This window comes from Cynocephalus volans, chromosome 2, assembly GCF_027409185.1.
Source record: "Cynocephalus volans isolate mCynVol1 chromosome 2, mCynVol1.pri, whole genome shotgun sequence".
Taxonomy (NCBI): domain Eukaryota; kingdom Metazoa; phylum Chordata; class Mammalia; order Dermoptera; family Cynocephalidae; genus Cynocephalus; species Cynocephalus volans.
This window is the reverse complement of record NC_084461.1, coordinates 37,921,857-37,948,966: the sequence shown is the minus strand read 5'-3', so window position 1 is coordinate 37,948,966 and position 27,110 is coordinate 37,921,857. Positions and strand designations below refer to the sequence as shown.

The 27,110-nt window shown below is 37.1% G+C and overlaps 1 protein-coding gene across 1 annotated transcript; it reads right to left on the bottom strand.

Moving 5' to 3' along the window:
* Positions 1 to 7,253: 7,253 nt before the first annotated feature.
* Positions 7,254 to 27,110, bottom strand: FBXO4 (F-box protein 4). Its single transcript, XM_063087173.1, has 7 exons — positions 26,919 to 27,110; positions 25,652 to 25,887; positions 23,567 to 23,787; positions 19,789 to 19,864; positions 19,504 to 19,679; positions 8,955 to 9,130; positions 7,254 to 7,591 (listed from the first exon to the last, which is right to left on the bottom strand). Exons 1-7 carry the CDS (start codon positions 27,105 to 27,107, stop codon positions 7,502 to 7,504), a joined length of 1,164 nt encoding a protein of 387 aa, XP_062943243.1. The 5' UTR covers positions 27,108 to 27,110; the 3' UTR covers positions 7,254 to 7,501.

Sequence of the window (27,110 nt, the reverse complement as noted above, 5' to 3'; positions counted from 1 at the left end):
TGGGTTATTTGTGTTTTTATTATTGATTGATAATAGCTTCTTATATATTCTGGATGCAATTTTCTTATCATATAGATCATTGGCAAAAATTTCTCCTATTCTGTGGGTTGTCATAAAAATATTTTCAAATTCTATTCTATTGGGTTTGCATTCTTATAAAACTATTTTCCCTAATTTTGTTCCACAAAAAGTAAAATAAAATCCTTCAATACTTACATGCTCTATGAAGAGGGGATTTCATGTTGAAATAAATATGAGAAATGCCTCACACTAAATCATCTTCTTTGATACACATTTTATATCAGCATATTAAAAGTGCTGAGAAGTCCTGAGGTAACCTGCTTAACTTGGTTTAAACCACTAAGAGCTAATGTTTTATTGATTCAATTATCAAGGAAATCACTATTCTTTAGAATACACTTTAGAAAATGCTACTGAAAATGAAATCTGATCAAATTGTAAAAGTTAATTTGAAATATTTTCCAGTCATAAATTCTGTCTTCCTGTATGTAGCAATAGTACCACCTTCTGGAAATCTAAGGATAGCACTGCCATATCTTTGAGAATTTAAGAACAGTCTTGTTAATTTGACAAATGAGCTAGGACTTTGTTGTTTTACATTCCCTTATATCAAAACAACCCAAGACAGGACTTCTGATCAAGGTGGCAGAATAGACAGTACCCAGTGTCACCTTCTCTAACCAATTTACAACTATTAAAAAGCAATGACAGCCAAGCTGGGGCTGCTAGAGCTCATGGGAAGAGGAGGCGAGACCTATGGAGTTCATGAAGGCAGGAGAAGCCACGATGAGAGAAAGAAAGGACTTCTTTGACAGTTTTGAGTCCTGGCCACTTCAAGGCTGGCCCTGGTGAGCATGCGGAGCAAGAGCTGACAAAAGCCACAGCTGTGCCCTTTGTGTGAAGTTGCTTGGAGGCTGCAGGGGAGAAGAGGGCCTTGGTGGCCCCCAGGCCAGCAAAACCACTAGCAGGGTTTCCGTGGACCCACTAGGAGTGAGGGGCCACAGACAACTGAACAAAGGAGCCACTCAGAGGCCGGTGAGTCACCACAAGGGACTGGCACACAGCCCTTCCCATGGGAAGGGTTTGGAGTGCTGGGAGTGGGGGAGATGGGCCCACCAGGGGAACACTGGAGCACAGCATGGACAGCTGATCTGCTCTCCAATCAGTGAAGGACCACTCAGTGAAGACTGGTCAGAAATATAGAACTGCAGGGGGTGCAGTTTGCTGAAAAGACTCAGACCCAGACCAGAGTTTCCACACAACCCAGGTGCACCAGAATTCACAAGACCCAGAAGTGCTTACAAGGTCATCAATTAAAACTTGAGCTGCAGAAAAAGCCTTCCCCAGGGAATCAGCAGCAAAGCAGCAATTTAGCTCAACCACAGGGCTCAAGTGCTGGTCCTCACAGGAAGTTCCCCCATTTTAGAAGTAAACAAAGGACAATCCATTCCAGTGCAGAGTTTATGTGGTTAGAATAGTGAATAATCCAACACAGAACTAAAAGAAAAAAACAAAAAACCCACAGACCAGAGACAAAGTTCTGATATTAACCAGTAAAGGCCTAACACTACCAAAGAATTTGTATAAAACCTAGGACTGGAAGCCCCTAGGCTCCTGAGCTGGGGGGTGGGTGGGCCAAGGGCCTCAGCCACACTCCCCCAATATCCACATCCAGGCCAGCAATGACCACCAAGCCACCACCAGAAGTGCACCAGGCTCTGAAGCAAGGGTGGGGGGAACCAAGGGCCTCAGCCATGTCCCCCCAATGTCTACATCCAGCCAGCAACAACCAAGCCACCACTGGAAGCGCCCTGGGCTCCCCTGCTGGAATGAGAGGGATGCCATGGGCCTCGATCACCTCCCCTTCCTCTTCCTCCCACCCTATCCTCTTTCTCCTTCCCCTCTCCTCCCACTGCTCTGCAACAACATCTTAGAATGTAAAAAAAAATAATAAATTTTTAAAAAAACAAAACATAAGAAAAAACAAAAAACCCTGACCTTATGTCATCCGTGATATATATTTCCTAGAACCAAATAGGATAGGAATTAAATAGCTATTAATAGGTATACCGATCTGGGCATTTTTTTCTATTAAAAATATTTCAGAGAATAAAATTGTGCAACTGACCCTGATAAATAGGTCACATAAGACAAATTATTTTACCTATCACTCTTGCATTCTTCTTAAGATGCAGAAAAGGAGGTAGAAGACAGAAGACGATCTACAATGTGCTCTGGTGTAAAATTGATAGTACTACTCATGGGAAAGAGAAAAATTAAATATTCTTCAGGTACATTTCTATCTTAATTAAAATTTACCATATTTCTGTGAAAAAACAAGCCTCTTATAGTCCTGAATTACTTTTTCAGATCTATCTACTGATAGATTTTCATATGTCTTATTAAATAAATGGGCCTTTTACATCAGGTTTTTATGAGACTAAAAATAAAAATTCATTTTTATAATGGCAATTAAGAACCCTATGAGGTAGGTAATATTATTATTTATCTTCCTTTTACAATTAAGGAAAAGCAGGTATATAGAGGATAAGAAACTTTCCCATACAATGATAAAGTTAAGATTTGAACCCAGACCAATCTCATTTTAGGGTCTATGTGCTTAAAAGCTATAGGAAATTTAATTTGTTGAGGCAAGGGTCAGACCTCATATTTTATACAAACTTGCTTAGGACTTATTCCAAAAGACAAGAATATGAAGACAAACATAAACTGCACCGTACACACACACACAAACAGTAAAAAGTTCATCATACTATATAGTAAAAATGAAATAATTATGATAATCATAGGGGAAATGGGACTACAGGAGAACTTTTCACAATATGTAATTATAATCTAGAATTAAATTAGTATAGCTACGGTGTGTAGACACAATACTAGGACATGTTTTAATAAATGAATATATCTAGGAGATCATAAGGTATTTAAGAGACTGTAAAAACCACCAAGGGTTTTGCTTTCAGATAGGATGTAGGTGGCCACAAAAGATTGTTGCTGCAACAAGAAAATAGAAAATAAACTGAAAATTGTATTTTTCTTTAATCCATCAAAGACTAGTAAATAAAACATAACATAAACTGAAATTCATACTTTAAGGCATCAAACAGTAGTAGGTGCAAAGAGGTTTAAATAAACTAAGTTATAAAAAGAAAACAAAGTCTTCTCGTTGATCAAAGAGTTACACTGCTTACATGGGACCAATTGCCTACTCTGGGTATTGGTGGATGGAATAGCAGGCCTTTGGAACAGGCAAAGAGATTTTGATAGGATGAAAAAAGTATTACTGAAGCTTTTAATGACGATACAACTGGCATAATGGATTGCTGATGGAAGAACTCCAATGAGAAAATAAATCATTTAGCCCAACAGTTTTCCTCCACAGAAATTCTGGTAAGAGACAGAAAAGGCAGACCTGAAAAGCGGGAAAATGTCTCATGTTTTTGTTCAATGCTTATGTTTCAGAGCCCTGCTAGAATTACACGTGAACTCGAACTGACTGTTCAGGCAACCAAACGCCTTTTCAGGTCATAAGATTAAAGAGATCAGCTCCTTGATGGTGGCACAGCGTTCTGGGAATGAGCATAAAGGGAAATGAGAGATATAATCTGATTTGAACTAGACATAAATGTAAATAAAGGTGTGGCCCAGCTCTGAGTGAGCTGGACACATGGTTGACACTTGAATGATCAGCCCCATATCACAGGTTACTGATGAGAAAAGGGGGGATGGGTAAACCTGCCTCAGTAACCTGCCTTCGTCTTTTCAGATGAAGTATCTGCTTGGTTGTACATTTGTAAGTTTCAAGTACCATTGTAAAATCGTTGAATCTAACATTAACCTTAAAGAGCAAATTGCTGAAAATGCAATTTGTGCTGAAGGCTTTAAATTGCTATTTGTTTCTGTATCCTCTGAAACTGCACAAGGCCTGACACATAGAAAGTATGCACTAAACATTGAAGTCCGTCATTTTCACATCTCCTATTGCTGCCTAAATATGGAGTATTTTATAAATTAAAAAAAAAAAACTTCTAATATTTATCTAGTCTTATTCTTTTGTCTGATTTAGTTAGGAATGATTTATGAATAACGTTTGTTACTGTAGTTCATCACATTAGCAACAATCACAATTTCACAAACATCAGGTTTTTGTATGTCACTAAAAGTAAAAAAAAGGCTGAGAAAGCTTCTCTTTTCTTTAAAAAATCATTTATTTTTAATTGACACATAATTGTACATATTTGGAGGTACTGTGTGATATTTCGATACATGTAAACAATGTATAATGATTAAATCAGGGTAATTAGCACATCCATCACCTCAAATATTTATCATTTTTTCTGTGTATTGAGAACATTCGAAATCCTCTCTCCTAGCTAACTGAAAATACATAATAAATTGTTACTAATTATAGTCACACTACAGTGCTATGGAACACCAGAACTTGCTCCTATCTGGCTGTAATGCTGTATTCATTAACCACCTTCTCACTATTCCCTCTCCCCCTTAGCTTTGCCAGCCTCTAGTAACTACTATTCTGAAAGCTTCTCCTCCCTACAGCGACATCAGGCTAGAAATTTTAGGTCTCATCCTACAGGTAATGGTGAACCACTGAAAATTTCTCAACAGAGGAATTACACAAATCTCATGGTTTAGGAAAATGATTTTGACAGTAATATGGAGAATTATACTTTTTTTAAAGTCTTTTTCCTAAACTGAAACAATTGATTATCCATATTTGTGGGGTACAAAGTTGACTATCAATACTTGTGTACAACATGTGATGGTCAAATCAGGATAGTTAGCTTATTCATCACTACAATACATTATCATTCTTTATGTCTGTTAACCAATTTCTCATTAACTGCCCTCCACCTTCCCCTTTCCACTTCTAGTAACCACAGTTCTGTTCTGGAGAATTATACTTTTTCTGAGTAGTGTAAGTAAAAACAAATTTTCCTTTAGCATACGCTTATTTTATTAAATAAGAACTTCTAATTTCTACAACATTACAGCCTAAGAACGTTACAAATAGCATTCAGTTATGACATTAGTATGCTAGGGCTGCCATAAAATACCACAGACTGAAAGTCATAAACAACAGAAATTTATTTTTTCACAGTTCTGGAGGCTAGAAGTCCAAGATCAAGGTGTGGTCACGTTGAGTTTCTCCTGAGGTGTCTCTCACTGGTTTGTAGATGGCTGTCTTCTTGCTGCGTCCCTATGTGGTGTTTCCTCTGTGTGCATATATCTTTTGGTATCTCTTTCTCTTCTTATGGACACCAGTCATATGGGATTATGGCCCATCCATATAACCTCATTTAACCTTAATTACCTCTTTAAAGGCCCTGTCTTCAAATACAGTCACATTCTGAGATGTACTGCAGGTTAAGACTTCAACATATAAACTTGGGGGGGACACAAATAAATTAGTAACCATAACAGTTACTAATAAGCACATGCAGTTCATACATCATCTATAGAGGCACATTTTTCAACAGTGATGATAGAGTTTGTATGATTAAACACTGATTCTTATTTTAAAATAGTTGTCATATGTCAGGATAATCATTTTGGAGAGTGACACTGAAAAACCCATAAAAACTTAGGATATTACTATTAAAGTTGAGGCATTCCCACAGAGAAATTACTTACCTACATGCTTACATGCAATTCCTGATAAAGCCAAAACTTAAGTCCAAGGTAGATGTTACTATCCTCATTCTGTACATGAGAAAACTGAGATTTGAAATTTAAGGGACTTAACTCATGGTCATATAGATAAGAATTGGCAGAGCCAGAATTTGTATCAGGTCATTCTCAACTCTAGAGGTTGCACGCATACCATTTTGCTTTGCTTCCCTTTGTTTCATCCCTAGATTATGCTAATATAGACATGATGAAAATTCGATGAATCACAGTAGGGTCCAGGAAATCAATCTCTTAATTAACTATTGTAATAGCCTGTAACTCTTATTAACTTAGGTGAGTGAATTTTCAGACTCCACATCTAATGTTTTCTCTACTAGCCATACCATGACAAGACTTGGACTATAATAGATTTCTTCTCTTCTCTGTGTCTCAATTTCTTCAACTATAAAATGGGGATAATACTAGTGACCCTTTAAGGTCTTTTTAACATATAAAGTTTATGTGTATGAAGTATCATGCACATTGCCTGACATAGGTATCATGAAGGCTAGAATTTAGTCAAACTCCAACAATTAAAGATTTTGTAAATTTTACAGCATCCTAATAATTAGTAATATTTTTAGTCCCTTTAATTCTCCATAATGATAAGCAGAAAAACACCTAAAATGGAAAGGGCCCAGGTATTTGTCAAAGAAAGCAAGTATGAAATACAATAAATTATAATACTTCATGCTACAAAGAGTCAGGGGGGAAAAGTACTCCAAGACAGGCAGCAAGTCCTTAAAAAAATTGGGAGTGGGAAAAGACTATTGAAAATAAATTAATATTTAAAAAAAGATTCAAATATCATAGTGTGTAGAGGAGGAAAAGAGATTTGATTGGGACTCTGTGGAAAATCAAACTAAAAACTAAGAAAATAAATTTACTTTAGCAAAAATCTAGATTATCAGTACTGGAATGTACTGTAAGGAAAGAAAAAAACGTAAGAAACTAGTATTAATCTGGTGAGTGACCTATTGATTCTAAAATATTTGAAATTTTATTCTCCATGAATCAGAGATAATACCTTAATTATAGTATTGAAGTACTATTTTATATATTAAAAAAAAGCTTGATATGAAAGCATTGTGCTATTTCCATGAGGCAGGTACTCAATAAATTAAGCCATTGTTCCATCATAAGTTTGGATTAATTATTAATTATTATTAGAAATAATGCCTTACCATAGTAAAACCACAAACATCTAAGTAAATTTCTAGCAAATGTGAAACTGTATGCTTATGTTTTCCTCAAAGTCCTCCAAACCTACTAGCTTATTAGGCAAAATTCTGCCTCCTTGAAAAAAGGTCAAAATGGTAAAGTCATTCACCTAAAAGAGACTAAATCCAATTTTTTAAATATATGTATATTACAAACTTTCTGTCTAAAACAAAAATATATTTAAATATGAAATTATACAACTTATGACAATTTTTATACTGAAAAGAATAAGAAACCACAAGGAATGAGATAGGCATGAACTTGTTTTTTCCAGAGTTTAATAGGTTAAAAAAGTCAGAAAATATAAAAGTTATCAAAAAAAAATTTTAAGGTTCATTTTGGGGCTAAATACTAGGATTGAAACTCTTTTCTTGTAATTGATTTAAGGTAAAAAGTAAAAATAATATAAAAAATATAGCAACTTCAGCTGTCCAATATAAAGTCCACCTGCAAAAAGGCAGGACAAAGTGAGTTGACTGAGCAAATATCCACATCATGACCTTATTAACAAATTTCAAGTGGTTTCAATTCCCAAGATCCAAAAGGAGGATCATTTTACACGCTTAGATTCTACTTCTTCAAGAATCCACTCAATGCCATTTAAAAAGCCAGTTAGAGTTTCAGCCTCTGTATCCTGGACCTATAAGCAGACAAGAGAGAACATTGTCAATAAGAGACTGAGTCCAAAATCTTATGCCTAGGAGGGACAGTCTTCTAGACACTAAAACAATAGGATTAAAAAAAAAAATCCCAACAAATTTTAAATCACTCAAGTTTTGTCATCTAGAACGTTTAGATGAAAATATGATCTTCTCTTGTGTCATAAATATTACTGGCATGAGGCTTATTATTTACCTTGGAACTCAGTTGGGGAAATGGAAGGAACCACTATTTCCATGACTTGCTTGTACTCATATATATTAGGGGAAAAAAAAAAAATTCCTCCAAAGGACCAAATTTGAAAACTAAAACATTTTGAATGAGCCGAGCTAGTCAGCTGATAAATGACATCACGTGGCAGAATGGTAAAGGGCCACAAAAATTTATTACATTGTATAATGTCGGATATACTAATTATCCTGATTTGAGCATCCCATATGGCACACAGGTATTGATATTCAACGCTGTACCCCACAGACATGTACAATCGACTGTTTCTTTTTTCTTTTTTTTAAAAAAAGAGGACCAGAAAGGGGATCTTAACCTTTGTCTTGGTGTTGTCAGCACCACGCTCTCCCAAGTGAGCTAACCGACCATCCCTACACAAGGTTCCGAACCTGTGGCCTTGCTGCTATCAGCACCACACTCTCCCAAGTGAGCCACGGGCTGGCCCCTACGTTTCAATACAATAAAAAACAAAAAAGCCTTGAAGACTGCCACTCCTCCTAATGGTAAAGCTAAAATTCCCACCACTCAGGAGGGTACACTTCTATGAGTAGTTTTCAAGCTGCGTTCCAAAAAGTCTCCAGAGCTTCAGGGAAAAGATGGGGAGAGGAACAGAGAAAATCCTCTAACTTTTTCAGCAAAAGGACTTCCAACTTAAATTTTTCTTTGCCTATTTTACCCAGGAGCTTTCATGTCAGGTTTCATTTGAAGAAAAGATTCTATAATTAGAATAAATTTTGGAAAGCAATAAACTGTAAGATGGAACTAATATTTTTGATGATCCTTAAAGCATATGTTGATGCTGAAAAAACCATGATAGTGGCATCTAGAAAAAAAAAATCCCCAATTAACTATCTCACTGTGACTATGAGAGGAGAAGCAAATAGGGAACTGATCAGCTGAGATTTATTAACGCCAATCAAATAGTTCCTATCAATTAGGCTATTAAAACTGACTTTACCCCTTACTGGCCAGCTGCCAATAAATAAATAAACAAATAGAACTGACTTTAGAATACCATTTAATTAAAGAGGATGAATAAGAAAGAATAAAATCAAACAGGAAATAGAGTAAAAAATAAAATAATATTTTTGTCACCAGAGAAGATAGGACCTTACCATCCACGGGTGGTTTAGAAGATTCAGATGCAGTTCATGGGCCAGATAAAAACAGGGCATTCTTTTTACATCCACTTGAGAAACACAAGATAAAACCAGCAATGGTCTTCCTGAAGATCCAAAAGCTGGATCTGTCATTGCCGTAATATGAGAAAATTCATCTTGCCATTCATGTCCTAAGGAATATAAGTCAAACCCTTAATTTACATTACTTGTAATGGTTTTGAAAAGAGTAAATAGCATAAAATAAAAAACTAACAAAACAAGGGAACAAGAAATTTACCAGAATCCAAACACAACAAACTGCCTCTGTTGCTGAGTTCATTTATTGATCTGTCATAAAATTATATTAAGTAGCCTTGCAAGGATAGGAATTTAGATGAAGCCAGAAGTGGGGGGGAGGGGGGAAATTCACAGTATAATTCAGATGTTTCTATAGGTCTCTACAGTTTAAAAGCAAAAATGGGAGGTAGGGCAAGATGTTGGACTAGAGGTGCCTGGGGCGTGTTCCTCTCACAAAAAAGGACCAAAACAATTAATGGACTGATTAATTAATTAATTTATTTATTAAGCTAAATATTGAGGAGTGTCTGAGAGAACACAGTAGTGCAGCAAGAGACTGTTGAGATTCCCGTGGAGCACAAAAGCCCAGGGTAGCAGCATAGAGAGGAGAGAGAGGCATAGGGCCTCAACCGCCATGTCTCTACTGCCAAGTCTCTGCCAATGGGATTGGCACAGGACAGACATTCTGTTGCAGGAGGAAAGGATAGGCAGAGGGCCTGTATCAACCTCAATCCTCACCAGAGGCCTGCAGTTCCTACTGCAGGAGGATTCCACAGCCCCTGCAAGCCCAGAGCCAAATGTGGGGAGTTGCCTAGAATATACATACCACATTGCTATACTACAGGAACACATACAGTGCACTCCCCATCCCCCACCTTTGTGACCTAAGGTGATGCAATATGGCACCATTTTGAAACCAGAACTGTTGGGAAAGTGCACCCTGCCCTGGGACCAGTAGCCACAGGCACTTACCCAGCCTTAAGCCTCCAAAGTCATCTCAATGCACTCACAGGAGAGGATAAAATGCCCCGATCCCAGCAGCCTGAGGCTTGGGCCTTGGGCTGTCTGTGACCCCAGCCCTACATGTCCGGGAAGCCAATCCCAGGCCTGCAGAATGGATGCACTCTCATGACCATGGCCAGAGATCAGACAGTCAGACACCCCCCAACCTCCCACCAGTGAACTGAGTTCTGTGCACCCAAGCTTCAAACCCAGAAAAACAGCTAATGGGTCCCTACACTAAGGAACACACACCTCAGGCCAGTGGAAGTAAAATACATCCATGCCCTCCCAGAGAAGCAGCCACAGGATCTCACCCCCAAAAGTCTCACCTAGTGGCCTTGCCCACCACCAAAGAAGCCACCAGCAGGACCCCTTCATGGCAGACCTGCTTTGCATCCTCGCCTACTTCCTGAGATGCTGCTGGCTGAGCCACCTCTGTAGCCCCGTCCAGTGGCCTCACTCACTGCCTAAGAAGTGGCTGGCAGGGCCCCTCCTCTGCAGCCCTGTCTAGGCTGAGAAGCAGCTGGCAGGGTCCCCTCTCTGCAGCACTATCTAGAGGTCTTACCCACTGCCTGAGAAGCTGATAGCTGGGACCCCCATTGGCAAGCCCGCTCTCCGGTCTTGCTCACTGCGCATGAAGTGGATGGCTGGGTCCCCAATCAGCAGCCCTGCTCCGCAGCCTTGCCCACTGCCCAAGAAGTGGCTGGATTGGTCCCCATCACAGGGCCTGCTCCACAGTTTCACCCACTTCCTAAGAAGTGGTAGGCAGGACCCCCCTATGAAACTGTCTAGTGGCCTCATGCACTGTCTGAGAAGCAGCTGGCAGGACCCCCTCTCTGCAGCCCCACCTGGTGGACTTGCCCACTACCCAAGAGGCATCTGGGAGAGCTCCCTCTCTGCAAATCCACCTAGTGGCCTCAAACTCTACCCAACTGAAACCCAAAGATACATTCCAAGGTGAAAGTCCTTCATCTTGCAAGCCACTCTACTAAATTTGAAGAGGTGACTGTTCAACCAGATGCACAGATATCAACACAGAGAAACAAGAAACATGAAAAAATATGGAAACATGATACCACCAAAAATGCTCCAATAACTGAACCTAAAAATTCAGAAATTGCCCCCTGCACTACCCAGCTGCCAAAGAAAAAAGAAAAAAAAAAATTGCCAACTTGCTTGAAAAGTAATACAAACTAATCATCTTAAGGAAACTCACTGATATACTAGAGAATACAGACAAACAATTCAATAAAATGAGAAAAACAATTCATGACCTGAATGAGAAGCTTAACAAAGAGATCGATATTTTAAAAAATCAAACAGAAATCTTAGAATTGAAGAATACATTGAGTGAAATAAAAAACACATCTGAGAGTCTCAACTACCAACTATATCATGCAGAAGAAAGAATTTCTGATTTTGAAGACAGCTGTTTTGGAATAACCCAGGAAAACAAAAAGAAAAAAGAATTTTAAAAATGAACAAAGCTGACAAGATTTATGGGATACTATTAAGTGAACAAATTTTTGAATTATGGGCATTCCAGAAGAAGAAGAAAACAAAAAGGTATTAACATATTTATTGAAATAATAGCTGAAAACTTTCTTAGTCTTGGGAAAGATACAAACAACCAAATCCAGGAAGTTCTAAGGTCCCCTAATAGATTTACCCCAAAAAGGCCCTCTCGAAGACTAGAAGTATTATTCTAGTAAAACTGTTAAAGACAAAGAGAGAATTTTAAAAACAGCAAGAGAAAAGCATCAAGTCACTTATAAGGGAATGCCCATTAGACTAACAGCAGACTTCTCAGCAGAAAACCTACAACCCACAAGAGAATGCAATGATATATTCAAACTACTGAAAGGGAAAAAAAAAAAAAACCAAAAAAACTGCCAGCCAATAATATTATACCCAGTACAGCTATCTTTCAGGAATGAAGAAGAAATAAAATCTTTCTCAGACAAACAAAAATTAAGGGAATTCATCACCACCAGCAGTCTGGCCTTATGAGAAATGCACAGGGAGTCCTATATCTAGAAGAGAAAAAAATAACAACCATCATGAAAATACTCAAAAATATAAAACTTACTGGTAGAACAGATACACAAATTAGAAAGAGAAATGAATCAAACCTCAAAAATACAGAAAACCACCAAACCACAAGGATAAACAAGAAAAAAAACAAAGAATATACAAAACAACCAGAAAACAACCAACAAAATAGGAGTAAGAACTGACATATCAATAATAATCTTGAATGTAAATGGATTAAATGCCTCAATTAAAAGACACAGACTGGCTGAATGAATTAAAAAGACATGACCCATCCATATTCTGCAGACAAGAAACACACCTATAAAGACAAACATAAACAAAAAGTGAAAGGATGGAAAAAGATATCCCACACAAATGGAAACAAAGTGAGCAGGAGGAGCTATACTTGTATCACATAATACAGACTTTAAATCAAAATCTGGTAGTAAGAGATGAGGAAGGGCATTATATAATGATAAAGGGATCAATACCACAAGAGGATATAACCAATATAAATAAACATGCACCCAACAATGAAGATATTATCAGACCTAAAGGGAGAGATAGATGCCAACACAATATTAGTGGGGGACTTTAACACAACACTTTCAGCATTGGACAGGTCATTGATACAGAAAATTAACAAGAAATATTGGATTTAAACAGCTCCAATGACCAGATAGACCTAACAGATGTTTACAGAACATTTCATTTACCAGCTGCAGAATACACATTCTTTTTATCAGCACATGGAACATTCTCCATGACTGACCATATGTTGGGCAACACAACTACTCTCAACAAGTTCCAAAAAACTGAAATCATATCAAGAACTTTATCTGACCATAATGGCATAAAACTAGAAATCAATAATGAGAGGAACTTTCAAAACTACATAAATACATGAAAATTAAACAACATAGTCCTGAATAACCAATGGGTAAAATAAGAGATTAAGAAGGAATCAAAAAATTTCTTGAAGCAAATGGGGATCAAAACACAATATACCAAAACCTATGTGATACAGCCAAGGCAGTATTAAGAGGGGATTTTATACCAATAAACACCTACATCCAAAAAAAATAGAAAGATTTCAAGTAAATAACCTAACAATACACCTCAAGAAACTAGAAAAACAAGAATAAATCAAACCCAAAATAAAAGAAATAACAAAAATAAAAATGAGAGCAGAAATAAATGAAATTGAGACTAAAAATTTAATACAAAAGATCAAATAAAAAGATGGTTTCTTTAAAAGATTAAAAAAAAAAATCAACAAACCACTAACCAAGAAAAAATGAGAAAAGACCCAGATAAATAAAATCAGGAATGAAAAAGGAGACAGTACAACTGAGAGTAGCAAAATACAAAGGATCAGCAGAGATTACTATAAACAAGTACACACCAATAAATATGAAAACCAAGAAGAAACGAGTAAATTACTGGACATATATGACATGCCAAAACTGAACTAAGAAGAAATAGAAAATCTAAATAGATCAATAACAAGTAACAAAATTGAATCAGGAATAAAAAGTCTCCCAGCAAAGAAAAACCAAGGACCAGATGGCTTTATTGTTAAATACTACCAAACAATTAGATTTGAACTAATACCAATACTTAAAGTATTTCACAAGACTGAAGTGAATGAAATTCTTCCAAACTCAACCTATGAGGCCAGCATTACCCAGATATCAAAACCAGACAAGAACACACAAAAAAGAAAACTAGAGGCCATATCCCTAATGAACACACATGCAAAATTCCTCAATAAAATACCAGCAAACTGAATCCAATGGCACACCAAAAAGATTATGCACCATGATCAACTAAGATTTATCCTAGGGATGTCAGGATGGTTCAACATACACAAATCAATAAACGTAATACATCACATCAACAGAAGGAAAGAAAAAAACTTATGATCATTTTGATAAGTGAAGAAAAAGCATTTGAAAAAATTCAACATCCGTTCATGATGAAAATGCTCAATGAAGTAGGCACAGAGGAAAGTATCTTAATATAGTAAAGGCTACATGTGAAAAACCCACAGTTAACATGATACTGTGTACTAAGAGCTGGAACAAGACAAGGATGCACACTCTCACTACTTGTACTCAGCATAGCAATGGAAGTCCTAGATAGAGCAATTAGACAAGAGAAAGAAATAAAGGGCATTCAAATGGGAAAGCAGGTATAAAATTGTCCCTGTTTGCAGAAGACATGATTTTATATAGAGAGAAACCTAAAGACCTTCTAGACCTGATAAACAAATACCTTCTAGACCTGATAAACAAGTTCAGTAAAGGTGACAGACACTAAATCAATATACAAAAATAAGTATCATTTCCATATAACAACAATGAGCTTGCTTAAAAAGAAATCAAGAAAGCTATCCCATTTACAATAGCAACAAAATAAAATACCTAGAAATAAATTTAACCAAGGAAATGAAAGATCTCTACAAGGAAAACTATAAAACACTGATTAAAGAAATTAAAGATACCAAAAAGTAGAAAGATATACCATGCTCATGGATTAGAAGAATCAATATTATCAAAAATGACTGTACTACCCAAAGCAATCTACAGATTCAATGCAATCTCCAACCAACCAGTGACATGCTTCACAGAAATAGAAAAAACAATTCAAAAATTTATATGGAGGGCTGGCCAGTTAGCTCACTTGGTTAGAGTGTGGTGCTAATAACAAGAAGGTTAAGGGTTCAGATCTCTGTCCTGGCCAGCCACCAAAAAAAAAAAAAAAAAAATTCTATTCTATTCTGTGGAATAGAAGAGAGAATTTGTAAAAAAAATCCATGCTCCTACAGCCAACTGATTTTCAACAAAGAGGCCCAGAACATACAGTGGAGAAAGGACAATCTCTTCAATAAATAGTGCTGGGAAAACTGAAGATCCATTTGCCAAAGAATGAAACAAGATCCCTATCTTTCACCATATATCAAAATCAACTCAAAATGGATTAAAGACTTAAATGTACAGTCCTTAAAATGAGTTCTTCCTGGTGAGAGAGATTTGATGCAAGGGAGATTCCCATTGCTGAATTTGAAGATGGAGAGTCACATGACAAGGAATGCAGATGGCCTCTAAAAGCTAAAAGCAGCCTCCAGGTGACACCCAGCAAGGAAACAAGGGACCTCAGTCCTACAGTATTAAGGAACTATGTATTCTTCCTCAGAGCCTTTAGAAATGGCTAATTTCAGTCTGACAGACCCTAAGCAGAGAACCCAGTCCTACCATGCCCAGACTTCTGACATAGAAAACTGTGAGACAATAAATAGGTATTATTTTAAGCTGCTAAATTTGGGGTAATTTGTTGTATATCAATTGAAAATGAATACACATTTAATGTAATTATCAACACACATTTAAATCTATCATATAGATTATACTTATCCATATACATATCCATATACTTCTTGGATTTTGACGTGTCCCATTTGTTCTTTGTTCCTTTTTCTCTTTGCCTGCCTTCTTTTTGATTGTTTTTGTTTGTTTGTTTGTTTGTTTGTTTTGGCAGCTGGCCAGTACAGGGACCAAATCCTGGATCTTGGTTTTGTCAGCACAATGCTCTAATCAATTTAGCTAACCAGCCAGTGCTGGATTGAGCTTTTTAATGATTCCACTGTATCTCGACTACTGTCGGTTGATCAAGGATTTAACAATATTCATTTTTAACTTATGGAGTCTGCCTTTAAATATTATTATATCACTACACATACAGAAGAAACTTACAACAGTATACTTCAATTTACTCTCTCCCTTGATATGTTCTATTATATATTTTGCTTTAAAATGTCATATATTAATAATATATTATTTTTCCCTTACGTAATTATAAATTAAAATTAGAAAAAAATATCTTATATATATCTATATTGTTTCCATCCCAGGGTTCTTTTTTTGTGTGTGTAGATGCATATTTCTACCTGGTATTATATTCTTCTGCCTGAAGAGTTTTCTTTAAGAGTTCTTAAAGTGTATGTCTGCTGACAATGAACTTTCTCAGTGCTATGGTCTGAATGTGTCCCCCAAAATTTATGTTGGAAATTTAATCCCCAATGGAACCATGTTGGGAGGTGGGGCCTTTTGGTAGGTGTTTAGGTCATGTGGGCAGAGAATGGATTAATGCCACTATAAAAAGGGCTTGCAGGAGGGGGTTCTCTTTCACTCTTCTGCCATGTGAGGACACACATTTGTCCTGACTTCCCCTTCTACCTTCCACCATGTAAGGACACAGCAGGAAGGCCCTCTCAAGACACTATATGTCAGTGCCTTGATTTTGGACTTCGTGGCTTCTAGAACTGTGAAAAACAAATTTCTGTTCTTTATAAATTACCCAGTCTGTGGTATCAGTTATAGCAACACAAACAGACTAAGACACTCAGCTTTGTTTGTTTAAAAAAAGCCTTAATTTTGCCTTTGTTTTTGAAAAATATTTTTGCTGGATATAGGATTTTCCCCCATGCAGTAATGTAAATATTTCCCTTCACTGCCTTCTAGCTTGCAGTAATTCTGTCAGGAAGTTCGCTGTCATTGTTATGTTTGGTCCTCTATTTGTATGTTTCCTTCTCCTCTGGCTTCCTTCAAGATATTCTCTTTATCTTTGGTTTTCACTAGTTTGATTATGACGGGCCTGGACGTATTTTTCTTTGTATTTATCAGCCTTGGAGTTCTCTAAATATCTTCAATCTGTGATTTGTTGTCTTACAGGAATTTTGAAATAATTGTGGCCATTATCAGTTCAAAATATTTTTTTTCCCTGTTCTTTCTCCCTTCATGTTTTGAGACTCCAATTACCTATAATTTAAACGAGGGGTAAGCATACTACATTCTGTAGGTCTTTTTTTATAAAGAAGTTTTTATTGGAAAATAAGCCATGCTTATCTATTACCATATTGTCTATGGCTGCTTTCACACTATAATATCAGAGCTGAGTAAATGTGAAAAATTGTATGGCTCATAATCCTAAAATATGTACCATCTGGCCCTTTAAGAAAAAAAGTTCACTGACTCCTGAGTTAGATCACTTGATAGATTCCTTCAACTCTTGGATGTTCTGTTCCCTGCCTCACTGTTTTTTCTTTATGCTTTCATTTGGACAATTTTGAGTGACCTATCTTCAAGTTCACAGATTCTTTCCTTTGCAGATAAGGCCACTGAAGGAAATTTTCACCTGCTATCATATTTTTCATATCTAGCATTTGCATTTTGGTTTTTCAAAAATAGCTTCTTTCTCTCTGCTAAAAATCCCTATCTGTTCATACATATTATCCACCTTTTCCATTAGATCTTCTAATATGTTAATCATAGTTATTTCAATGGCCTCTTCTGTTCTGAGACTGCCAACATCCAGACCATCTCTGAATCTAGTTCAGCTGACTGCCTTATCTCTTGAAAATGTGTCACTTAATTTTGATTTTTCTTAGATTTTTCATATTAGATTTAATGCTAGATGTTTTACATAGAAGAACAGTGGAGACTGAGGTAAATAGAATTTACTTGCAGACATAGGCATGCTTCTTCTTTTGATAGGCCATTAATATAATGGGTTGAGACAAAGTAGTCAATAATTGAGCTTGATTTGGTTTTTATTGCTATAGTTAGCTTCAATACATAGACTTTAAATTCTTTCAACAGTGGGCTGCTGTTACCTTGTTTTGAATGAAAGAGCTGGAGTGCCAGAGTTTCTCGGAGTTCCTATTTCCCCCACAGTTTTCAGTAGATCATCATACCTGTGCCACTGGGGAGGGAAAGGCATGGAAAGCCTCTCCAAACCCTTCTATCCACCCCTGCAGTAATCTCCCATTGCTTGTTCTTTGGTAAGGACATGGAGATTTTTCAGTTTTCTTGTCACAGGCTCAGTCTCAAGCAGGCCCTGTGCACTTGAACCTCAACTATGGGAGCTTTCTCAGTGTTCCAGCATGACTGCTGAATTCTGCCCTGTATTGGTAGAAAGGTCTTCTGTGCAAATTTCCTGCCTCTCTCCCAGAGTCAGCAAACATCCTAATTTGCAGGATCCTCAGTACAAGTGGGATTTCACGCCAACGCCCCCCCCCCAAAGTTAGAAAGCTTTTGCTTCTACCCTTCTCTCCAGTGGCAGTCAACCTTTGCTTGGAATCAGGAGGCGGGAGGACTTCCTGCCCCACCCTCAGTGGCAAACAGCTTTGGCTTCATATGAGAAAAGGATATAGAAAACAGAAGGATATACCTGTCCCCCACATGCATGCCTGTACCACCAAGGAGGGCACTCAGTGGCCTCCTGCCCTACCACTAACCTTTTACATGAGCATCTCGTATAGGCAGGTGGGAAAAAGCTGGTAAGTGGGTACAGATTCTCTTTGGGTTTTGTCATTTTTTAAAAATTTATTGGTTTGTGTACTTGTTTTATAGGGGTATATAGGGAGCAGACTGGAAACTAGATAAAAGTAGGGACTATGTCTGTTTTAGTTCTCAACTGTATCCCCAGCACCAAATATAGTGCTTGGCTGTAGTAGGAACTCAACAACAATTTGTTGAATAAATGAACTCATCTTTTATTTTGCTTCTAATTTTTCCTGTAATGACAGGAAAGAAATAGCCCTGTAATGACAGAAAGAAATTTACATTTTTTCTTATGAATAATTCCCCCAGATTTTCAAAGTATAATTGCTTCCATGCCTGACAGATCATAAGAGAAATAAATTCAATGGAAATTCAAGCCAGTGTATTAGATAAAAAGCTATAATAAATATACATATATACATGTTTAACATATATGCATGTATAACATATATGTGATATACATAACAAATATATATATTCATAATGTACCTTGTTCACAAAGGATTTGGGGGAGAAATCGCAATACTAGCCAATGGCCCAATGATATTGTGATTTTATGCCTAAATAGCATTGTGAATGGAAATTATCCAGAATACATACAGAGTGTCCTGAACTAACCTATTTAATTAACTAATCTACTTAATTAACACCCCACCCCCACATCTTTCTATAATCTGGGTAAAAACAAAGGTAAAATTTTTCATAGTTTTCTGCATAAGTTATCTGAATAAAGCCAGAGCAGACAAAATATCAGTAACAAGCAATGCAGAAGAATACAACAAAGTAATACTATACAGTTGTAGTATCAACTTTGGTATGTATCAGAATTCCTGGGTGCTTATAGAAAACAGATGCCAAAATCTATGAATCACAATCCACCATTGTAAAATCAGTCAGCTATATGTTTAACAAGCTCCCCAGTTGATCCTAATACACACCAAGGCTTGAGAACCCACAATTAACAGTAATAGTCAGAAACTCTCATTGATAAAATTAACCATCATATTCTTAAGAAGCCACAGTAAAGACTAAAAAGGTATTTTCTTATTTGCTTTGGAAAGAACAATGTGGTAGTGCTTTTAAAAAGAAAATGCGAGAATGCTTACTTTTATGAGCTTCAGCATTTGCAACATAGATGAACCCATCTACAACTTCACACACCTTCTGAATTTGTGGAATCACACTATACCGGCTTCCTTGCTGATCATCCCCTTCATTCTGCAGACTAAACATCTTGTTAACTGCACTTGTATGCTCTTCTCTTGCTCTGTCTCTTTCCTTTCTATAAGAAAAATGTAAATACAGAACATAAAAAGACAGTAAACAGGATCCATCCCCCGAAAATGTTCCAGTCTTGATATTTCAGGTAGGCCACCAAGTAGTAGCCTTACTTGGTAGTTGAATATAATATCAGGATGTTGAATTTATGTTGGTTGCTCAACTGAAAACTGACTCCTGATCCAATACCTAAAGGAGAAAATTACAGGTATCAAAATAAGTTATTAATAAAGACAGCAAAAAATCAAACTGAAAAAAATTGCCTAGTGAAAGCAAAAAGAGCAAAGAAAAAAACTCAACAATTATACACAGCTTTGTAATTAAGTGCAGTGTTTGTGTTGAAGAAAAGATGCTGTATTCAATTTTCATTCACAAGGCAATAAAAATAGAACAAAGAACAGCTAGGCTTATAACAGTCCTTTTTATATCATCTTCACTATCATCAGCAACTTTATCATCTTATCAGTAGAAGCTGCATCACAGCAGCTCCTACTATTTATCCTCAAAACAGAGACTCATTTTTATATTTTTATGTTTCCCACTAGTCTTATAATCCATGTATACATTCAATGATGTGCCTTTTTTCCACCTCTGAAAAGCTGTTTTTAAACTGATAGGGAGTCACCAACAGCACATAAGAAAACTGAGGAAATACTGCAGATACTAAAATTTGGAATTAGACAGATTTGAATTACAGTCCTGAATTTGTCACTTATAGACATGTATTTGTAAGCCTCAGTTTCACACCAAAAAATAGAAATAATATGTACTTCTTAGCATTACTACAATGTTTGAATGAGATCATACACGTAAAATTCCTAAAAGATAACAAGTGCTAAATATTAGCTTCTTACTACTTTATATCTGAATCATTCAATACCGTTATTTGTCCACCTTCCTTAATCTCTTGCATCCTTCGGCTGTGTTAACACTCAGTGGATATTCTCCTCATGCCTCCTGGAAAGATCCTTCTTGGCTTCCATGGCTCTCCTTCTTCTTCTTACTATATACATGTCCACATCTCTCCATCCCCACTTCCACTCTTTAGTCCAATTTATCATCATCTCCCAGCTGGACTTCTGCAATCACTTCTAAACAGTCTCCTATATCCTCTTGCCTCCTATGATCTTTTCTTCTGACAGCAGCTGGACAGATTGCTTAATAATGCATATCTAATTATGTCTCTTACCTACAAATTCCTCTTCAGATAAAGAAACAAAAACCTTAATATAATCTGGCCCCTACCTACCTTATTAGGGGTAAGTACTGGCCCCTACTTACCTCATTGTCATTACAGACTATACCAGCCTTTCATACCCTTAATTCCTATATTAAAGCTAATCTATTTGTTTAAATAAGTTATGCCATGCCATCTCATGTCATCACTTTAGGCAATTCATGTACAGAGATCTTGGATACTGAGACTACAACAACCCCAGGCCAAGTGACCCTAGTCCCCTAGACATCAAGTCTCGTGTACGCTCCACAAAAAGATCATAAAAACAAAAATCAACCATGTTTCTGACCTTCGTTTTCATCAGCTTAACTCCCAAAGATTATCTTTTCAGTATATGTAACCGCAGCCCAATAGGTTCCCACAGTATTCTGCCCTTCTTTGCCAATGATAAAACCCCATATTCTTCTCTCACTTTGCAAGGGTTGCAGCATAATTAGATTGGCATTTTTTAAACAATCACTTCAGCTGCTATGTGGAGAAGGGAATTTCCATTTCATAATCAGCAAACTTTCCATATCCCCAACCTCTTCCTGAAATGTTTCTTCCACCTATTAGCCTTACCTGAAACTGGCCTGCCCCTAGGTGCTGCTTCTCTTGAGATAGACTCTCAAGTAGCAAAGTTGCTTATTTTCTCACACCTCAGGGTAAAGATGTTCTCTTTACTCCCAATGCCACGTCTAAACCATTACTCACCAACCCTCTAAAAACTCCATCTATTTGAGAAACACATCATTCATCTGTAGCACTGTCTCTCCTTCCTCAACCTTGTCATTTATGGATTTTTTTTTTTTTTTCTTTAAAAGATGACCTGTAAGGGGATCTTAACCCTTGACTTGGTGTTGTCAGCACCACATTCTCCCAAGTGAGCCACGGGCCGGCCCTTATGGATCTCTTTTTAATAACCCTTTCCCCCAAACATTCACTGAAGATTTCAACACCTGGCTCAACAATCTTCCTCTCCATCCTCAAAATTTTCCAAGTCCATGTGGACTCCATGTGACTCCCTTGCTCTTGAGATCTGGATGCATAAAGTAATCCATGAAGTCATTCATACATTCATTCACCAAATACATATGGAGTAACTACCATGCCTGGCACCAAAGGCATAGCTAAAAATAAAGATGACAAGATCCCTGCCCTCCATTCAAGTAGATTGCTCTACTTGGATCTCCCAGAGTTGCCAAAGTCAACATACTCCAAAGAATTGTTGTCACTCTCCACAAAGATCCCACCCCATTCCCTGCACGCGTCCCCCCCCCCCCTGAAATTTTTCTCTTACTCTCTGGGTAATTTCTTATCCTAGTGAATATAAATCATCCAACATGAAACCCAAGTCAAAAACTTGTAGCTATCTTTATTAATGCTACTATGCACGCCCTCTGTCAATTTTATATCCTTAACATTCATTCTCTCCACCCCATTACCACTAACATTGACTTAGTTCAGACACTTCATATTTTTAATCACAATGTCACAGTGGCTTTTTAATGGATCTCCATGTCTTTTGGGCCGGCCTGTGGCTCACTCGGGAGAGTGTGGTGCTGATAACACCAAGGCCCCGGGTTCAGATCCCATATAGGGATGGCCGGTTTGCTCACTGGCTGAGCGTGGTGCTGACAACACCAAGTCAAGGGTTAAGATCCCCTTACCGGTCATCTTTAAAAAAAAAAAAAAAAAAAAAATGGATCTCCATGTCTTTAGCCCCTTCTGATAAATTCTTCACTCAGGAGCCAAAGTAATCTTTCTAAAATTCAATCCTGATCATCTCAATCCTCTACTTAAATTCTTTCAACAGCTTCCAAATGTTTAAGTATGGCACATAAGTTTCTTTTCACCTTCTTTCTAGACACAAACAGCTACTTCAAATGTGTCCTGCACATCTAGAGCTTTCAGAATGTAGGTCTCACTGCCTAGGATACTTTTACCCTGTCTTTTTTTGATCGCCTATGTCTACTCATCCTAATGACTCATAAGAGGCATCATCTTCAATGACCCTTTCTATCCAGGAGCTAATTACATCATATTCTAATCATCTGCATTCTTATCGATGTCCTCACTTAGACCAATTATCTTCAGGGCAGAGATTTTTGACATTGTTTGTTCTAAATCTCTGCATCCCTAGCATCTAATAGGTACTCTCAGTAATTAAAAAAGTAAAGCATAAACTAAATTATATTATTATTTATGCTTATTACATATCTTGCCTTGCCAAGTAATTACACATTGTTCTTTTTTTTGTTGTTTTTTTCAAAGAAAGAGGGGAAGGTAATAATTTAGCTCTTTTTTTGCAATTCCAATAAATATCAAAATACTTTGCACATAGATGCTGAATGATTCTTGCTAACCTTCCTTTAGAATATGGTAAATGTGATATCGACTGTACAAATACAACATCCTAACAATATAAACAATTTACTTTCAAATACTCTTAAATTCTATATAATACCAATTTGAGGAATTAAGAATTAAGAGGAAACTTACTTCTTATAATAATTGATTCTTTCAGTCCAGTGAGACCTGGGGGGCTCCCATTCACCAAATTACTATATTTCATTACAGCAAAGAATTAATTAAAAGATAACTTTCTCTTTAACACTAATATCAAGCTCAAAGTGTTTGAATTACTATGTCGTATAGATTAACATGAAAATTACCATCAATCTGCCTCTGAGGCAAACCAGCTGTTGGGCAAAGTTCCTCGGAAGACATCAAACTCAACACCAAAGATGTATTCAATTCTTCCAAACCTGGTCCAAACATAGCAAACCGTGGTTCATTCTGAATGATCAGTGAGTGTAAAAAAGAGGTGACAGCTCCATACATAGGACGGCTGGATTTTGAGGCTCTTCTTGTATAAGGACAGCACATTTTATAGCTGTATAAATTGTCACAATTAGAAAATTAACATAGAAAACAGTCATTTATTCATTCAAAAATATGCAATTTATTGAGTACTTTCTAGACACAAAGGATAAAATAATTAAATGGAGAGGAGAAGGCAGTGCTACTGTCTTCTAGCGGGTAGATGCCAGGGATGCTACTAAACATCCTACAATGCACAAGACAGCCCCCCACAACATATGATTCAAAATATCAACAGTGCTAAGACCGAAAAACCGTGCACTAAAGATATGTTACACAGATAGTTAGTATAATGTTCCTAGATGCAAAAAAAAAAAAAAAAAAAATTTACTAAAGACACCAGTATAGCCAAATTTCTTAGGTATTCCTATTAAGCTCCTCAAATGTAACAGTTCAGTGAGTGTAAATGTACAGGGAGGCTCAAATGTGTCTTATAGAAAACCTAGCAAACAAGAATCACCTGAAAGAACAATTTGGTTTCTTTTAATAGTTATAAATTGCTAAACTAGCAATTCTACATTTTATAAAAAATTAAAACAAAGTTACCCAAATCAAAATAAAACCTTAAGTCCTTTAAATAAATCAAGCTGATTAAGACAATCACTAACCTAACAAAATCATCTTTACTGGGAACCATGTAATTCATGAAGGAAAAAAAAAAACAGCATTGAAACTAGATAGACCTGGCCAAGCCTCACCATTTTAACTAGTTGTATAAGCCACTTATAGTCTCAACTTCAGTTTCTTCACCAATATTATTTTACCAATAACAACAACCCAGGGTTATAGGGATTTGAAATAATCATGAATGATAGCTACTATGACTATTACTATTTCTTGGGGAAAATCTGATCCCACAGCACTGGATAAAGTTGATGCTATGGTTGGCTGAGGGCAGGCATTACGGTAGTACTGTCCAGTAAGAGATATACAGTAGCACTTACTGATATTACATATAACAGATCATGTACATTTTGACCAAGTAGTATCACAAAACCTGGCATAATGGAATCTGGATTGGAATAAGGAAAGGCTCTAAATAATTTAAATTAAAATTGAGAAACAATCCTTTATGGAGCTACTGAATCTAGCTCAGTGAAATAATTCCTACCTAAAGCAAAAATATTCTTTTAATTTTTACAATTCCTTAAATTTGGGGTTCTCAATAAAGTTATATCCAGATCCAATGACATTTTAAATTTTTGAGATAGCGTGATGGGGTACCAATCTGAATAGTTTTAGATTACAAGCTATATGACCTTAGGCGAATCACTTAACCTCTCTGAACTTCAATTCTACATTCATAACACAAAGATAAAACGATCTTGTTGCATGAGGATTCAATGAGTAAACATACATAAAACATCCACCACAGAATCCAATACACTGCAGTTGCTTGATAACATTAATTCTCTCATCTACATGATATTAAAAAATGTCAGTGCTTTTGGGTAATAACAAAATCATTTCTCAGAGCCCTGAAAATGGTTTTTCTTCCCTGCCAAAAAACTGCTCTCTAATCTCAGGCCATTCCTTTTCTGGTTACAGAAAAGTATTTTCTACTTAAAATGTCAAGTGTTCTAAAGACACTTTAATCTTTAGGCACTTTAATGAGAATCTTAAGAATTGTTTAACTTCTTGCCATCTGTATTATCTATAATTATTCAAATACTGGTTAGGCACCACAGGAAAATAAAATGTTAAAACGAAAGGGCCCTATGAAAAAAGTCATTTAACTCAACCCCCAATTCTGATGAGAACACTTAGACCAAAATCCATGCAACATCAGCAGCAAGGCCAGGACCAACTTGGACTATTGACTAGTAATACAGTAAAATGTAATATCTTCTGTTTAATTCATAAAACTAGGTACTTACACTGCCATGTAGTCAAAAAATGCACCATCAGTGACCTCATATACAGGCTTTTTTAAGATTTCTAGATCTGGAAGAGACTTCCAGTCAACAGAAGACCAAGAAGGAAGATCTCGCAACAGAAAATATCTCCACAGAATTGGATCTCGTACAGTTTCATTCCAATAATGATTTGTACTTCCCAACTGACACAGATCATGGGGCGAAAGAAATGACAAAATATACAGTTGTACGTCAACCTGAAATGGAAGAAAGCAGCAGATAGGAAAAAGGAATGAACAATTTATCTTGGAAAATTTTTTTTTGACGATAAATTAAACAATTAACAAAGAATTATTACACCAAATAACTAAAGGTTAACTAAACAGTATTTTTAATAATTAAATCTAATATTAATAGTAATTAAATCTATTATTTTCCTGCCATCAGGAAAGAATCATAACGGAACACAATTTCTGACACACTAAAACATTCCTGAAAAAGCAACCACTGCCCTGCTGTTTTTCAAGTAAAATAACCAGTTTCTTTAATTTCTCCTCATAAAATTTTGATACTACATACTTTTAAATAAACTAGTTACATAAATAATTTACTTTTCAAAATAAAACCTTTATCAAACTGACAAATTTCTGATTCTATCATTAGATCAAATCAAAGAGTAAATTTCTCAAGTGAGTTCCTTTACATAATCTATTAAATTTTTTTTAAAGAACCTCTGCAAGGGGGACAAACTTGGAGTTTCTAAGCCTGCAGTTTCAATTTGGGATGGACATCAGAGGGAGGCGGCAATCGTCCAAATGAGACACAGAATTGTAAACATTTCAGAGCATTTCTGTTCTCTCCATTTTCCTACCTAGCTGAAAAGTTCAACAATAAATGTGTGTAATCCTGTGGTTCGATCGAACTTGAAGCACTTCTAACTTAGTCGTTTATTTTCACCTGAGTGGCAGTTTTGTTACTTCAAGTATACTGCAAAATAACAGTCACGGTGTCCTCGAAGAGTGTGACCCAATATTGAGCCTGGGAAGACAGATGCTGAGAACACAGCCGCTGGAACGCGTTCCCAAGCTAACCAGAAAGTCGGGAACGGTCTCCTTGTGAGCGTCGCTGCTACGAAGCACCAGGGGTCAACGCCCAGGTTTTTCTGGCCGACTACTGCTTCAGGGGTCGGCACTGCCCGGAATGGCTGCAGAGCCGGGGGCAGACCCAGGCACCCCGTCCCCCAGGTCCCCGGCCCAGCCCGGTCCCGCGGCCTGTGGCCGAAGCTCACCGGCAGCCGCGTCAGGGCACTGGCCACCTCGTCCGCCTCCTCCGGGCAGGCCGCCCGCGCCGCCCTCTCCTTGCCCACCGACTGCCAGAAGGTCCTCCAGCCGCTGAGGATGGCCGCCTCCAGGCGCCCCCAGTCGCTGGGGGGCGGCGGCGTGGAGCCGGCTCCGCGGGGCGACTCGCTCCCTGCCATGGC

Excerpts from the sequence above, each read along its gene's own strand:
- FBXO4 (XM_063087173.1), bottom strand. The coding sequence starts at position 27,107 with ATGGCAGGGAGCGAGTCGCCCCGCGGAGCCGGCTCCACGCCGCCGCCC. Across the intron at positions 23,788-25,651 it reads TTTTTTGACTACATGGCAGT|CTATAAAATGTGCTGTCCTT; the intron begins GTAAGTACCTAG and ends CAATTTATACAG. Across the intron at positions 7,592-8,954 it reads TTCTAAACCACCCGTGGATG|GTCCAGGATACAGAGGCTGA; the intron begins GTAAGGTCCTAT and ends GTCTGCTTATAG.